The following is a 17,967-nucleotide window of genomic DNA, read 5'->3' on the forward strand; positions in this document are numbered from 1 at the left end:
TCCTTAGCACACATCTCCACCTGACAAATACTAGTTTCTTTACTCTGTCACCCACCCACTACAATGTAAGCTCCTCAGCACAGTCTCTATTTCTGTATTCCAGTGAACAAAACTACCTGGTACATAGTAGACACTCAATGAATTTGTTGAATATGGCTAAATGAATACAGTGAAACCTTGCAGAAGATACAGCCTCAGCTAGGTCGTTAGCAACAGGAATAAAAAGAAATGAGGTGAGGGAAAAAATGCAAGACACATTGTAAAGAAAGAATTCACAGGCCCTCATGACTGTACTGGGTTGAAGAGTGTCTCCCAAATATTCATGTCCCTGGAGAACCTCAGAATGTGACTATGATATAAAAAGAAATTTATTTGGGGGCTCCTGGGTTACTCAGTCGGTTAAGCATCCGACTTCAGCTCAGGTCATGATCTCACGGTTTGCGGGTTTGAGCCCCATGTCCAGCTCTGTGCTGATGGCTCAAAGCCTGGAGCCTGCTTCAGATTCTATGTCTCCCTCTCTCTCTGCCCCTCCCCTCCTCACACTCTGTCTCTCTCTGTCTCTCTCTCTCATAAGTAAATGAACATTAAAAATCAAAAAAAAAATTTATATGGTCTTTGTCCTGGGTTTCTAGCACAGACCTCCTAAAATCCTTGGAATTTCCTGAGTGACAGGCATGTCTTTTGTTATTCATAACCAGCGTTTTCAATCATACCTGCATTTATGCTAATGAGGTAACTTCTGGTCGGGGCCCCTAAAAAACTCAAAATGGGGTTGTCATGCGAAAGACCAAGTGATAAAAGAGTGGGAACTTTCAGCCGCATCCCCCTGACTACTCCCCATTCTCCACTTCTCAGAGGAAAGGGGGACTGGAGATGGATCTCTATAAAAACTTTTCAACAAGACCCAGAAGTACCCAGATTAGTGAACACATTGATTAGCTAGGAGGATGGTGCATTCAGAGGGCATGGAGTTCCCGTGCTTCCCCTTCCATACCTTGCCCTATGCACCTCTTCCATTTGGCTGTTCTTGAGTTGTATCCTTTATAATAAACTAGTAAATGTAAGTACAATGTTTTCCTGGGTTCAGTGAGCTATTCTAGAAAATCATCAAACCTGAGGAGGGGGTCATGGGAACCCCCAATTGATAGCCAGTTGGTCAGAAGTACAAGTGGCCTGGGACCTGGCATCCAACGTCGGGGCAGTCTTGTGAGACCGAACCCTTTAACTTGTGGAATCTGATGTAGTGTCAAAATTAAACTGCACCGCTGGACACCCACCTAGCTGGTGTCCAGAGAATTAGAAAATTGGCTGTTGGTAAAACACTCCAGAGTGACCTTACCTAGAAAAAGGGTCTTTACAGATATAATCAAGTTAAGATGAGGTTATACTGGATTAAGTAGCCCCTAAATCCAATATGACTGGTATCCTTATGAAAAGAGGGAAATGTGGACTCAGAGACAAGACACACAGGGAGAACACCAGAAGAAGACAGGCACAGAATGAAGTGATATGCCTACAACCCAAAGAACACCAGGGATTGCTAGCATCCACCAGCAGCTAGGAGAGAAGTGTGGAACAGATCCAGCCTTTGGAAGGAGCATGGTCCTAGGGGCATCTTGATTTTAGACTTCTGACCTCTAGGATTATGAGATAATACCTCTCTGATGTTTTAAGCCACATAATTTGCAGTAATTTGTTACAGCAGCCCTCAGAAACCAATAGAGTGATTGCCTACATCTGAGGGAAGGGAGCCCTCGGGGTCCATCAGAGGTTTGAAGCCTAAGTGATAGGAAGAATGACATGCTACTGAAAGAGATGAAGAGTTCAGAGGGGACACTGGCTGTAAGGAATGATTTCAATTTTGACTTTAGCAGTCCAATGCCATCACAGGATTGCGAAGTGGATGCCTTGGTGTTAAAAATATTCCAACACAAAGGAGCAATAGAAAAATCAAAAGAACACTAATACAAGAACCCAACCTGGGATTCCCCTTTCACCACCTTCTAGCCAAATTCAACGAACTCTTCAGTAATCATACTAACCAACCATTTACCTTGGATACCTTTCTTTTCCAGTGGCTTCTACAACACCACACTGTAGCTTCCACCTCTATGACCATTCCTCTACTAAATCCAGTTCTTCTTTCTAAGTCAATTCGATTCTTAGTCCTTTTATTCCTCAATCATCTTCAAAATCTCAAGTGTCTAATTCTTTATCTCTAATCTGAATTACTGCTCCCCATGGTGTACATCCCATTATTTCTAGTTATTTACACAGCACCTTCACCTAAGAGTCTAGGACATGAGTCCAGGGATGCACTGTCATACTTCAGATCTGACACGTGTTTAGTAGAATATACCTTCTCTTTCTACTCAACACGTGTTCTTCACTCCATTACGACAACTCCATTTATATACTCTCACAGCTAAAACATGTCATATTTTCCCCTTCTTCTTTAGCACCATATCCTGTAAATCTTCTCCTTCAGAATAATTCTAAAGAGTCACCTTTCATCTTCATTCCTCTATCACAAGCCGAAATTCCACACTTCTTACCTCATTTTATCACAAGAGCTTCCTAACTGGCCTCCCTGTCTTCAGGCTTCCTTCGCTCTGACGCTCTTCTCAAACTTTAGGGTCTATACAGATCACCTGGGAGTGACTATTAGTATTGTTTAGGTATTGCATGTTATCTTCTCCAACTAGATTATATGGTAATCAAAGGCAGGAATTAATCATGGCTTCTATTTTCCTCTAAGTGTATAATAGAATGCTAGGCCACCCAACATATTCAATAGACACTTTAGAAGTTTAAGACTACGGTTCATGTCTTTTCCAAAAAACATTCATAACCATAATTTAACCAAGAATAATTTCAGAGAGATGTACCTTAGAATAAAAATAACAAGTTGTCATCTCAAGTGCCTTAAAAGGAAAAGGACAACTCACTGTGCTCAAACCAAGAGATCTCTCTTCTTACTCACACTTCAACAATGTGTAGAGAAAAATATACACAGAAGCCAACAATCAGAGAAGGGCATCCTAACTCAAGACACCTGGTCAAGTTCTTCCAAACAAATCAACAAAGTAAAATATCACTACACAAAGATTCTATCTAAAAAGACTTAACAGAAATGACATAAGCTTTGTGCATAGGAGGTTGGAGCTGTAAAGAAACACACTCAGACGGCAATGAGGCATCTTTTCTAGCCTGGGGAAAAAAATAAAGCTGCCACTCTCCAGTTATAAGAACCACTCACAGGAAAGCAACTCTAAAGGATTATGATTTCTGCTCTAGAGTTAATATTTTGTGACTTGCTTTAAGTCTTACAACATAAGAAAGTTATGATTTTTGTCACTTAAAGAACCTAACAAGTCTATTGCACTCCTATGAATTATATTTATATAATCTTAGAGCCAAATTTTTCATATAGAAGCATTATCTTTAACTAGAATGGAAAGAGTCTGACTTAAAGAAATTCACTTCATAGCGATTATTCTGCCACGAGAAGTAAGACTCATATGGGTACAATGAAGAGAAAAGCAGTCAAATATTCGGGGAATTGGGAAATTAAAAGAGTAACAGCGCAGAGAGAACAAAGGATTAAGAACAGAAAGATGTAAATTTTAGTCATGGCACTGAATCTTACTAGTCAAGTAATCTTGGCTACCTACCGCTTCAGTTTCCTAATCTGTAAAAACTATCTGAATGCTAAAATTCCTGAGCCCTAAAATTATATGTACTCACAGATTTTTTATAGTATTTCTATGCCACATATATTGTCTATTTTTCTACTTTAATTGATGTAAAGTTGTAAGCCTCTAGGGAAGTGTCCCACGCGGTAAGACAGCTCTGGGTCATAACTACTCACTGAATTGAGCTTAACAACTTCCTATGACTTTAAATCATAACCCACAGGTCACATTTTCAAAAGTGATATGGATATTCCCGATGTTCCACACCCATCATTTGGCAGGTATTTCAATAGGAAAAAATTCACCCCAGGTCACAATACTGATGAAAAGCTGTTTTGCAGATTTCTTAAATTATCACCTCTTCCCTTCTTACTAGTATCTATGATTAGCTGGTAATCTCTCTCACCACTGGATGTCACTTTTGCTCCAACAGAAGTCAACCCAAACTAACCTCAATAGTAATTAGAATCTGGTTTCTATGATGCATAACTCTAAAACCTTAACATAAACATTTCTCTGTGAAAGATAAAATCAGTTCTTATAATTTCTACTGATTTTTGGCTAAAATCTGGCTTCAGATGCTTCTAGGCTTCAAACAGTACTAGGAACCACAAGTGAAATTTCTAAGATCATCCCAAGCCATAAAACACTTCACTGAAATTCCACCAATACCCATGCACCGCTCAGTACTTGTATGGCCAGAAAGAAAGAGAAGCGGCACACACGGGAGGAAATACAAAGACAGTGTTTATATTCAAGTATAAAACACTGAGATTCCCTTTTCTAATCTCAATGTTACACTACTTCCAGCATTATGAGAAGAGAAAAGCAATATTCAGAAATCAAGAAAGTGGGAAAGCAATGACTTGGAGACTTCTCATACTGTCACTCCAACTATCAGGATGCATTTGGCAGTTATATCCAATAACCATAAATAGGTGTCTAGGAACTGTGTCTTTGGTTTCCAAATTCAGAAGATGTAAATGATATACAGTTCTCTTCTCTTATGCAAATATGAAAAGCTAACCTTTCCAATAAACCCACAGACATTAAGATACTAGTGTGCCTATGAGAAGTGCCCTGCTCTCATCTCAGATGTTCTCATCTTCCCAAAACAAATGCCATTGCTAAATGAACTTATCAAATGGGGACATAGTAAATCATTTATGGTATTTTTATGCTACTCCTCACCCCCAGCTCCATGCACACACCAAATCTTGTTGAAAATAAGTACTGAATCACTGCCACCATGAGTCATGGTTACTGATGGGGCCATGCTACATTCCTTGGGTTTGCTGAAGTAGGAAAGAAGTTGTAAACCACTTAGATGACTTAGATGAATCATCTGATTACATTATATTCATGACGCTCTGAACTATTTCCAAGAAAACACATGGAGAAAATATGCCTACAAAGGTGAAACTTAAAAAAGACCACAGCTGGGGCATCTGGGTGGCTCAGAGGGTTAGGCATCTGACTCTTGATTTCAGCTCAGGTCATGATCCCATAGTTTGTGAGATCCTGGGATACTCTCTCTCCCTCTCTTTCTCCTGCCCCGTGATTTCTCTCTCTTTCTCAAAATAAACAAATAAACATTTCAAAAAAATAAGATCACAGCTGTGGTAACTATCATGGCTACTACAGAAGTCAGGGGAAAGCCTAGTTTCTCCTGCTAGGGCAAGGAGATACTCACTCCTATATTCTTGAGTTGGAAATAAAAAATCATTTTAGCCAAAAAAAAATGTTACAAGTATTAGTTAAGCACAGTTGAAACAAACCTAATTATCCTGTAAATTTAAGTACAGAATGAGTTAATAACTAAGACTTATAAGTGCTGGTCTAGAAACTTTATCAATGAAAAAACACTGTGGGAAAATGCATGACAGCTCTGAAAAACCGACTTGAACACAAAATTTAGAAATAAACCTGTTGAGCAGTTTGCATTTTCCCAATTTATCCCTGCAAGGTTGACAGCAAAATGTCATGTTTAAATATCAAATTAAACATACACTAAAATCTCAGTTTTAATTACATTTTATTCTCCCAGAATAGTTAATTATGTTTTACTCTATAGAAATCACTTTAATAAGAACCACTTGCCTTTTTCTGGGCAATTGCAGCTCGCTGCAGTTTTTCTTTAGCTTGATTATACTTTTCTTCTCTGTCAGTGAGACGTTCCTGAAATTTATGCTTTTCTTCCAACCACTGTATCTGTTTCTCTTCCAAAGTCCTGTCAAAAGAATGTATGCAAAACACAGACAGTAACTCTTAAGATTAAATAGACATTATCCCAAGTAGAATCAAACGCTGTACCTGCTTCACCACATCCTTAATTATCCAACTATAGGCACTCTTGCATGGTCATGTATTTGCTTATACTGAGTACTTCTCTGAGTACTGAGTAAATGGTACTCAGTACCATTACTGAGTACTTCTTCTGAGCCAGATGCTGTGCTTAGAACAGTGTGTGTACTATGTCATCTATTCTTCACAATAACCCCTTGAGTTAGGGACTACTATCATCTCCATTTTACAGATGAGAAAACTAAAGTCTAGAGAGCAGTTAATGAATTTGCTTAAAGACTTACACCTAGTTAACAGCAAGACCAACACTTGATAACCAGCTTCGAATCATGATAACCACCATGCTATAAAAACTAGGTCTAGCATGGGTGATGGGTACTAAAGAGGACACTTGTTGTGATAAGCACTGGGCATATGTAAGTGATAAGTCACTAAATTCTACACCTGAAACTAATATTACACTATATGTTAACTAACTAGAATTCAAATAAAAAGTGTAACATTAAAAAAAAAAACTGGGTTGGGGCGCCTGGGTGGCGCAGTCGGTTAAGCGTCCGACTTCAGCCAGGTCACGATCTCGCGGTCCGTGAGTTCGAGCCCCGCGTCAGGCTCTGGGCTGACGGCTCAGAGCCTGGAGCCTGTTTCCGATTCTGTGTCTCCCTCTCTCTCTGCCCCTCCCCCGTTCATGCTCTGTCTCTCTCTGTCCCAAAAATAAATAAATGTTAAAAAAAAAAAATTAAAAAAAAAACTGGGTCTAATAAAGCTGGTTAAAAATCAACCTAGGTATCAAGTCTTAATGCAGGATGTTTTCAGACTAAACTAAAATTCATATAATGATATTTTAAGGAACCAAAACAACCTTATATCTTTAAAGCTCTTCTGCACACTTTGCATAATTTTTAGTATCATTACTATATATAGGCAGTACAAATGAGATTTATAAATCCTGAGACATCAGATTATGTGCCTAAGGTCATATGGACTTTAAGTGTTTCAGCTGGGACCAAAATCATGTTCAACTGACACGTCATCCAGCTATTTTCTGCCATGTAATCTTATGAATAACATTCAGAAACCAATGATCAATTACTTAAATTTGCTAGCTAAGTTGTCATTAGAATGCTTTTTGTCTTAGAATTTTAAGTGCATTTTAATCAAACACTTCAGGTTCCAAGATATAAATTTCCATTTTTTGCAAAATAATTTGGACCCTATGGAATGTCACAACACATTATGGACAAATAACTTGCTTACTTTCTTTTCTTGAAATTCAACTGCATGTGTGAAACCACAGACAGTCTTAAAATATGAAATAATGAGACACTGAAGGGAGAAAATTTTATTTGGCAAAGTAGCCTTCAGAAGAGAAAATCTGAAAAGAATTATGTTTTGTAGATTCAAACAAAAATATAATACTAACATGAAGACAAAGCAAATACAAAATAGCAGTTTTCTATCATATTTAAACAAAATTTTCCAGAGAATGTAAGATCTTGAACATCACAAAAATCATCTCCTTGCCAGTTTACTATATACACTGTCTACTAGTAATAAATTTCAAGACCAAAAAATATAAACAAATAAATGAGCTTTTCAAAGGGAAAATCCAAGATATTATAGTTCTAATTCCAGGAAGTAAGTTTTGCATATCACAAAATTTCTTTCTGTTCTCTGGCATTCAGAAGAATAATTTAGATATTTGGAGTAAAAAATGTATTAATGTATTGGTTTACTCAATGAATAAAGAAGGGTTTCTTTGAGGGTTTTCAAAAGAACACGGTGGACAGGCAGAATTTGTTAAAAAAAAAAAAAAAAAAAGTCTTCTGCCCTAAATGCCCCCTTTTTTAAACAATTCAAGAGTCCATAAAGGTCATTCTCTAGAAATAGAAAGTACATTACCTAATACCATTGTATACTGTCAAAGGGTATTTGTAACTAGCTCCCAAAACACATTCAACATTGGAATCGTCATTAAAAGAACTACATTTAACATAGCGGAAAGAAGAAATAGTTTGTACATAAAAAAGAGCAAACTCTACCTTTCAACTTCCAGTTGTGCTTTCTCAGCTTGGCTTCTTAAATTTCGGCATTCCTGTTTTAACCTCTCTACCATTTCCTTCAGTATTTGGTTTGAATTCAGCAACTCATTCTCTGACTGTCCAAGTGAGGTCACTTGGATCTGCAAACTACTGATTTGCTTAAAAGAGAAGAAAGAGAAACATACAGCCATGTATGCAATAATAAACGTATGGGAGAGGCACAGGATTGTAAGCATCTTCCTTCACAAATCCTCCACCCAACTGATTTGTGCTAAGGACACCCGGAAATTAAATGATAAACCGCAGCAGCATTAGGATCCAATAGCATAGTATCATTGCCTAATATAACCAGAGTCTATCAAGAACCCTGTTCCTCAATCCACTAAGTCCTCTCCTCTTCCTCCCAAAATGAGCAGACCAGATGAGCTACTGGGAGTAGGGAAAAGGATTGTAAGAAGGGGAGAGTAGGGAAGTGAGAAAGGAGAATGCAACCATTAAAAAGTCTCCACTCAACTTCCTCTACCTCCTAGGAAAGAACAGGTTTTAAAAGCTCATCAGCTGGGAAAGCTGCTAAGGGAATCTGTTCTCCCATTCCCATGTACCCTATGATCAGCAACTCTTCCAGGAGTTCTGCTTTCTAAATAGTTTGGAATCATTAATACAGAAAGGATCACTCTTACATTGTTTTTAACTGGTTTCTAAGCATTCCATATACCCAGTGTTGGGTGGAAGAGAGATATTCTAAGAAACCTAATGAATGGCAAGGCTTCCTTGGCCTCTAGAGCCATTTATCAAACCATGAAATGTCACTCATGCTTTTTCTCCATCCTAATGTACTTTTATCTGGGAGTACATTTTCTCATGAAAAGTAACTAATTATCTAGTTAAAAATCAACAGGCTAGGAAGATAAATAGTGATTTTTAGTTATATCCAAATAATCTTCATTTGGAACACAGTTATACCTACTTCCTCCACGAGCAATTTTACTCTTTTTTGGGGGCGGGGTGGGGAGAACAAGAGTGCACACACAAGTGGGGAGGGGCAGAGAGAAAGAGAGAGAGAGAGAGAGAGAGAGAGAATATCCCAAGCAGGCTCCACGCTCAATGCAGAGCCTGACGTGAGGCTCAATCTCATGACCCTGAGATCATGATCTGAGCCTAAATCAAGAGTTGGTCACTTAACTGACTGAGCCACTCAGGCACCCCCATTTTGCAAATTAACAAATCTTCATTTTCTTTCACCTTTTCTTACCTCTTAGCTATTCTCTCAGAGGAGCTGGAAGCACAGAATCAAGAGACTCAAGAGTCAAAAGAAACCAGATTCCTTAGGCAATAAATTAAATAATTCCAGCACTTCCTGGTGGTAGCAAAGCCAAATAAGACAGGACTGTATACAACCAAAGAACAACTGACCAAATGAAGTAAAATGATATGTCTCAGATTTCTACTTTAGAATAAATTTCTCCAGGAAGAGCTACTCAGTCTTTATTTAATTGGAGTTATAAAAATTAAATCTGTAATACAACTGATTGAACAAATAACCCTCAAAGAACTTAATACTTCTCCACATCTAACAAATGACAGCCCAATGCCAATGATACTAGATCACTTCTCTCAGAGTATCAAACATTATGTCCTCCTAGCTGAGACTTAGAAACCACAACTGCATATGCAAAGTAATGCCAGCTAGCTTGCAAGGATAAATCCTAAAAATGGAATTCTCTTTACTTCATAACTTTAAACAAAAAAGAAAATAGAATCCAGGAAAGAACACTCTTCCATGTTTTGCCCATATAAGTTTTTCTTAAACCCAAATAACTTCAATTAAAATATAAATTTCCTTCCATAAATACAACTCTTAGATTTCACATTTCACAGGGATATAATAAGAAATAGTTCATAGAATAAGCAATATAAAGTTACAAGTCAATCCCACAAGGAATTTAAAATCTAGATGATCTTTCTAATCAATTTTTAAATTCAGAATATTAAAGTAGTGTTCCTTAAAGTATAATTTAAAAAAATTCATTATGGGTGACAGCATATAAAGACCTCAAGAAAAACAGCAGTTAGCAAAACCAGTTTACTAACTAGAGCTTAAAGAGGTTTAAACAATTTTATCTTCATCTATCAACCTCACCAACACAAATCAATGTAATGATTATATTTTCAGAATACTGATATAGAAAATTCCAAAGGATTCAAAACAACACACAAGCAACCCAAGTACCCATCCACAGATGAATGGATAAAGAAGGTGTGGCATATACACAAGACGGACTATTACTCAACCATAAAATATTTTGAACAAAATCTTAACCATCTGCAACAACATGGATGAATCCAGAAGGTATAAGGCTAAGTGAAATAAGTCAGAGAAAGACAAATATCATACAATTTCACTCATATGTGGAATTTGAGAAACAAAACAAAGAAAAAAAAAAAGAAAACCAGACGCTTAAATACAGAGAACAAATTGGTAGTTGCCAGAGGGGAGATGGGTGAAACAGATAAAGAGGATTAAGAGTATACTTATAGTGATGAGTAATGTACAGAATTGTTGAATGATTATACTGTACACCTGAAACTAACTGAACACTGTAGGTTAATTATACTTCAATAAAAAAAAAAACAAAACTTACACACATACACATTCAAAATACAGATTTAAAGAAGCACTTAAAAAAATAAAAGCAAGGCGCGCCTGGGTGGCTCAGTTAAGCGTCCGACTTTGGCTCAGGTCAGAGATCCCCCAGTTTGGGAGTTCGAGCCCCACGTCGGGCTCTGTGCTCACAGCTCAGAGTCTGGAGCCCGCTTCGGATTCTGTGCCTCGCTCTCTCTCTGCCCCTCCCCTGCTCACACTCTATCTCTCTCTGTCTCAAAAATAAATAAAACATTAAAAATAAAAATAAAAAAATAAAAGCAAAATGTTTGCTAAAATCATTACCTGTTTCAGGTCAGCATTTTCATTTTTTTCTTTCTCTGCATTTTCAATATTCACAATTTGTTGCTGAAGTTTTAACCTAAAAATGACAACCCAACAAAAACATTTATCAAGAAACCATAGTTCCTATATTTCAATGAATTAGATAATCATTTTAGAGTACCCGTATTGACACCAGGTGTTGTGCTTGTTAAGTGGCAGATAAAAGTTTGATAAAGATTTTGACTTCAGGAAGGTGTGTTCACATGTAACTAAGATGTATCAAATTTCTACTTTTACTGTGGAAAAATCTACAAACTTCTGGCATAGAGAAGATGAGAAATCAAGTAGGTCTAGGAAGACGAGACTACATACATGGAGAAATAAATTTGATGGGTATGATTTTGATAAACGCGGGGAACAACCTGAACAGCCTTTGGTGGAAGAGTGCATAACGTGTCACTAAGGCATCAGAAAGTGGTCTAGTGCGGGCAAAGCCATGTCTGTGATCACACAGCTTACACAATGCTTTCACCCACACTGCTACCTCACTTTCACTTACCAGACTTGGAGCTCCTAAATGTATCTCTAATGCCTATTAAGTCTCCCTGTTTTTAACTGCAGTAATTTCTCACAATAACTCCATGAAAGTAAGCAAAGTCATCTTTATTATTTCAATTTTATAGATAAAGAGATTGAGGCTCAGGCCCAAATCACATAGCTACCAAGCAGCCAAATGAAGACAGGACCCAGGTCTTCTAACCCAAGTAAGGGTTCTTCTCCTACTTATTATGCTGCAATTTTACTGATTTAAGTTGAAAATTTAAAAGAAAACTATCTAGTACAGGACACCATAGTGTATTCTATAAAATATATTATGAGTTTTCATCCCTGAGATGAATGCTTATACAATGTGTGTCCTTTTCAAAGGAATGATACATTTTTAACCAGAACCTTAAAACATAGAGCATCTCTGGTAACCAAATAACTAACCTCATAAGAAAGACTTTATGCTAATAGGATAGGCCAATATGTGATAGGATATGCCCTCAACTGCTCCCTTTTTAAAATCCCTCAAACATTTACCTCAAATATAATTCATTTGGCATTTATTATTTACAGTTTGGCATTATTAGCATGTCTTATCAACCCAGGTAAAACTGCTTATTGGAAAGACGACATTCTCAAGAGCCTAAGGCTGTGCTTGAAATGTTAATAAGAATTCAATAAATATTTGTTGATGGAATGAATGAACCAACCCAAATCCTGGGTTAGACACTTAAATGTGTAAGGTGACTGGACAATATGACACAGAAGAAACTGTAAGACCCAATGCTTCCTAAGATATTTACATACAAATGCTAGAAACAATGGATCTAAAGGAAAGGGGAGTCTTGCTCTTACTTTGCTCCTTTAACAGTACCAGTCATACTCTTGTTTCATAATTCCAGCTACATTTTTACTCTCCGAAACTTTCTCTGCATCTCACCCTTAAATGTTTATGGATGTCATTAACTTGGTGCTTCTAGGTCACAGAGTCAATAAAGATTTCTTTCTAAAAATCATGAAGATAGAAACAGACGAGAAAATACTGTGGGTCTTAGCTCAGGTCCAGAGTTAAAAAGTTAGGTCCCAAGTAAATCTTAGCTCTGGTCAAGATTTTGAATATACCTGGTAACAGGAAGAAACAAGATCCTGTTAAGAAAGCAATGTGGTCTGAATGCTTTCTAAATAAGTTACGTAGGTATGAAAGGAAACAATGCCCTACAAACAAAAATTGAAGCCAAAGACTATCATGAAAACATGAAAAGTAAGAACATCATTATGGTAGACTGTAAGAGGTGACAAAGTCTTCTTCAGTTCACTTCGCTAGAGTTGTGCAGTGTTAGAATCTACAACCCATATGGCAGTTTCTTAAAGGAAATTAGTCCACAATTTAAGATCATTACAATTAGGATTGTAAGGGATTATGGAATTTAACATAAATAAAAATTAATAGAGATGATTAGGGCTTAGAAATAAATTCAATGGTCTTAACCTCAGTAACAAAAGAGTTCAGTACAAATTATTTCAAAATGCAATGCTGCAGATTTAGGAATAAAGTACAGTACCTCTTTTGATGAGAAAGTGTTGACTATTTAAGGTAGGTCACAACAAATCAAAAGAAATCAAGTCTTAAAGTAGAACTAAAAAATACAGAAGAGAGTGCAATTAACTAACTTCCTTCAGGGTATTAGTAAAGGCTACATAAGAGAAATGCAATTTGAGCTGGACCTTGAAGGCAAAATAAGAGTCTGAGGTAAAGAAATTAAAGACATAGATGAAGAAGATAATCAGTGAAGCAAGACTCTAGAGGAAGCAAAGGAGATGGGAATCAGAACACTTGAGACGTAAAGGGAGAAGGGATACCTTCATTAAAATAGAAAGGGAGGAGAGAATAGATGAGGATAGAAATTCTCAGACAGTGAGAAGTTTAAAGAATTTACATCTAGGAGCTTTTGCTCAGGTACAAGTGAGAGCATAGGTAAACAGTGGACAAATAGATTTCACGCTAAATGGGAGGCAAGGGAGCCAGGTTAACAGAGTGGAAGAAAAAAAAAAAAAGTATAAGAACTAATTTTGCTATCAGTTTGACTATCAAATTTTTAATGTCTTCAGTAAGATTGAAGTAGATAAGAGGAAAAAAATAGGTATTTGAAATGATCAGTTCAAAGGGATGACAAGGTCCAAGAAATGGCTAAGTGTAGGGGCTGCTAAAGTTGAATAAAGATAAAGAATATAAGAGTTAAGATACACTATAAGGCTAAGGTGGATCAACAATATGAATGGTGTCGTCACAAAGAACAATGACAAAGGATAGAAAATAGTAACAAATTGAGCTAGACAGAAGTCAAGCTCTTCATTGACTGTTGGGGAACATCTTATAGGTTGGTCACTGAGAAATAAATAGGGATAAGATGGACGCAGTGAAGACCAAAAGCAAAACCATTTTAACTCAGTTCGTCAAACAACTGTCTGGAAGCAAAAGTGGGTTCACAAATATGGATTTTCCTTCTTGTTCCCTAGTTGCAGGACAGACGAAGGGAAGAGTAATTCCACTTAAAAGGGTTGCCAGGACCAGGTCAGGTTTCAGTGAGGGCATATTTTTTTAAAATGTGGAGACTGTGGGGCGCCTGTGTGGCTTAGTCAGTTGGGCGTCCGACTTTGGCTCAAGTCATGATCTCACAGTTTGTGAGCTCGAGCCCTGTGTCAGGCTCCTGCTGACAGCTCAGAGCCTGGAGCCTGCTTTGGATTCTGTCTACCTCTCTCTCTGCTCTTCCTCTGCTCATGCTCTCTTTCTGCTTCAAAAATAAATAAAAACTAAAATAAAATAAAATAAGGAGACTGCAATATATATACATATAGATATACACATATATATGTATATAGGTAATGGGATATTTTTCAGAGGCTACAGCAAAAATTATTGAAAGGAGAGATTTAATGGATTGGTCATGAGGAGAAATCAAAAAATGAAGGATGAATACGTTGTTGAATGAGCAACTATGAGATCAAGTACTTTATATTTTTAATGTAATTATGGAAATAATGGAAGCAGAAATTGTAGACAGACCACAGGGCCAAAGTACAACAGAGAACGGAGCTGTAGAAAAGTTGAAACAGAAACAGTAAGAATAACAGTGAGATGGAGTCATTCCAAATTCTCTTCCAAGAACAAGTAGCTAATTATGATGATTATTGCCTAGGTTTTCTGTGGCAGGCAGCTCATGGGTGTCTTTTCAACATTCAACAAATATTTACTGAGTACCTACAAATGCTAAGCCTAGTCCTAAGTGTTGTAGATACACCAGAGAATAACAAAGACAGAATCCCTATCCTTAAGGAATTTACAGTCCAATGGCACTATCTGATTTTTTTAATGATGGAAATGTTCTATAATTTGTACCATCCAATATGATAGCCACTAGTTACATGTGGCTATTGCATATTTCAAAAAGTACAACTGAAGAACTAAATTATTAATTTTTTTACTTTTATTTTTTACATGTTCATTTATTTTAGAGAAAGAGAGAGAGTGGGAGAGGAGCAGAGGGAGAGAGGGGGAGAGAGAGAGACAGAGAATACACTGTCAGCGCAACCCAATGTGGAGCTTAAACTCCCAAACCATGAGATGATGACCTAAGTCAAAATCAAGAGTCAGACACTAAACCGACTGAGCCACCCAGATGTCCATAATTTAAACTAATTTAAAATTAGATTTAAATAGCTATATGTGACTAGTAATATCATATTAGGCACAAAAGGTCTAGTCTAACTTCTAGGCTTCATTTGATGTCAGCCTCTATTATCAAGGGAAAGCAATAGATCAGGCAAGCAAGAAAAGTTGTATTTGTGCTTTCTCTATTTGTCAAAGATTCCAGAACAAGTTTCCTGAGGAAAGCAGTTCTTATGTAAACCCAATGAAAACAAGGTTATTGCTTGAGAGCACTGGAAACTGACTCTGGCCATTATTAGCAAAAAGAGACTTTCCTGGAAAGATACGAAACTCACTGAACCAACAGGAAACTAGAGAACCAGAACCAGGCTAAAATAATTGATGAGAATCACCAGCAAGGACAAACTGTCTGGCCCATCAAATGTTGCCACATATTCTTCTATCACTTACTTTGCAGTTCATATCTTGGAACAGAACTTGTTCAACTGGCCAAGTATAAGTCCCCTGCTCTCCACTAAGATGATACACAACAGATAATTCACCTAAAGATAGACTATGTATAGAAAGAAGGTATATAAAGTAACCGGGTAGCTTTTTTTTTTTCTTTAATATTTCTGAAAAAATTAGAAAGCCAGAAATGTAAAATAGAGCTCTGGCTTTAAGCAATGTAAAAGATAAGGGATTCACTACAGGATTATCCTAAATGACCAAATTCCCTTTCGTTGAGCTAGTAATTGCTGCTATTTCCCCAACACACCTCCCCTCACTTGTAATAACAAACTGCACATACCCTTCCACAACCACCACTCTGAAATAGGCATAAAACTTGGGCTGAGTCAGAGTGCCTTATCCCCCTGGCCACAGTGATGGGCTCAGGGATAGGTAAGTGAACCAGGCCCAACCTCTCTTCTTGATTTTTCTAACTTAAAATCATCAAGTAAAAACCCTATCTTCTTTGATCTCAAAAATAAAGTCTTGACCTCACACAGACAGCAGTTAAGAGAGAAACTTAAGAGTTAGAAGAGGAGGGAGATGAAAGTAGGGAAGAAGTCATCTGGTCACATTTAAGTTTCTAGATCCAGGTGTTCATGAGGCTAGTACAAACCCTGTCCTTTCCACAATTTATGTCCACTAAAAATGACCCTTTCTTCACCCGAGTTAGTTGGAGTTGCATGCTTCAGAATTAAGAGTTGACTAGATACTATCTTATTTAAAATCCTTTTAAAAATATTTTAGGGGCGCCTGGGTGGCGCAGTCGGTTAAGCGTCCGACTTCAGCCAGGTCACGATCTCGCAGTCCGTGAGTTCGAGCCCCGCGTCAGGCTCTGGGCTGATGGCTCAGAGCCTGGAGCCTGTTTCCGATTCTGTGTCTCCCTCTCTCTCTGCCCCTCCCCCGTTCATGCTCTGTCTCTCTCTGTCCCAAAAATAAATAAACGTTGAAAAAAAAAATTTTTTTTAATATTTTAAAATTTTAAATAATTTTTACATGTTTTAATTTACAGGTAACGTTACAAATTTTGCAAACTCATTGTGGGGTGGGGTAACCTTCTGAAATATAGAATACTATTAGAATAATAATTTTGTTAGTTAGTGAAGAAACCACTTTAAATAGGATAAGAGACTAGTATGTAATTAATAACTTAAAGCATCTGCCAAAGCGGTGATTAATCCTAATCAGAACAGATATGTGTTATTTGTTAATAGATGGATACTTCTGCTTTACAGGATTTAGACTTTTCAGTTCATTAGCAAGACCTTTCTCTCTATGAGTAAAGAATTTAATTTTGGGGGCAACTGGTTGGCTCAGTTGGTTAAGCATCTGATTAGGGGTCAGGTCATGATTTTGTGGTTAGTGGGTTTGAGCCCTCCCTGCATCAGGTTCTTTACTGTCAGCACAGAGCGGACCTCAGATCCTCTGTCCGCCCCTCCCTCTCTCCCCCTCCCCAACTCGCATTCTGTCTAAGTCTTTCAAAAATAAACGAACACTTAAATTTTTTAATTTGCGACCTATCACAAATTCTAACTAAGACAAAATGAGATTATGATTATTTAACGAATGGCCAAAATAGACCTGGTTTATGTAGCCAGACATTTATAAATCAGAACTGCCATAGGAAAAACACAATTGTAGACCATTAAAAAAAGTCATGTAAATTTTGCAAATTACTCCTGCTATATTTTATGTTGATTATGTCCCTATTTTAAAATAAGTTGGGGCCAATTATACATTATAAATGAACTGGAGAAACTGAAGGGAAATTTTAAAAAATTATCAAAGTGACTAATGGGATAGAAAATGATTTCTATTAAAGAAAAGCTAAAAAAATGAATGTTGTTTTATATAGAAAAAAAGAAGAAAAAAAAAACCTAAGGGCCAAATTCATTAGTGTCTGCAAGTAACAACAAGTTTGCTTGACATTTACCACTATGTCAATAGAAGCCAAACCAGGAGAAACAGGGTTCAATTCTCACAGAAAAGACCCTAAGTGGTTAAATGGTGGGACCATAAAGGGATAACATTAGGGTGGCGTTTTCCTAGGAAGAGTGTCTCTCTCCTTTCTAGAGATTGTCAAGGAGATAAAACAACCAACCAAAAAACACCTTACCTGTCTAGAACAGTTAAAAAAAATAATGTACTCACCTAAAAGCAAAGCATAGGACAAAATTGGCTCTCAAAATCCATTACAGATTTATGATTCTAGAATTATTACAGCCAACATTTAAATTAATCATTCATAAAACCTGACATGAGTAAATAATACATATATTTCTGCCTGAGGTAATTCTTTCC

At 37.1% G+C, this 17,967-nt stretch overlaps 1 protein-coding gene across 7 annotated transcripts in view; it reads right to left on the reverse strand.

The window, feature by feature from the left end:
* Positions 1-17,967, reverse strand: part of CEP83 (centrosomal protein 83) — a 122,653-nt gene that overhangs the window by 12,995 nt on the left and 91,691 nt on the right. For all 7 annotated transcript variants that reach the window (XM_045467021.1, XM_045467022.1, XM_045467024.1 and 4 more), the window contains 3 exons: positions 10,986-11,061; positions 8,039-8,196; positions 5,796-5,925 (listed from right to left, as the gene is read on the reverse strand). In XM_045467021.1, the coding sequence (XP_045322977.1) occupies positions 5,796-5,925; positions 8,039-8,196; positions 10,986-11,061 (364 nt within the window). The remainder of the gene's footprint in view (positions 1-5,795; positions 5,926-8,038; positions 8,197-10,985; positions 11,062-17,967) is intronic.

The sequence above is a fragment of the Leopardus geoffroyi genome, chromosome B4, assembly GCF_018350155.1.
Source record: "Leopardus geoffroyi isolate Oge1 chromosome B4, O.geoffroyi_Oge1_pat1.0, whole genome shotgun sequence".
NCBI classification, from domain to species: domain Eukaryota; kingdom Metazoa; phylum Chordata; class Mammalia; order Carnivora; family Felidae; genus Leopardus; species Leopardus geoffroyi.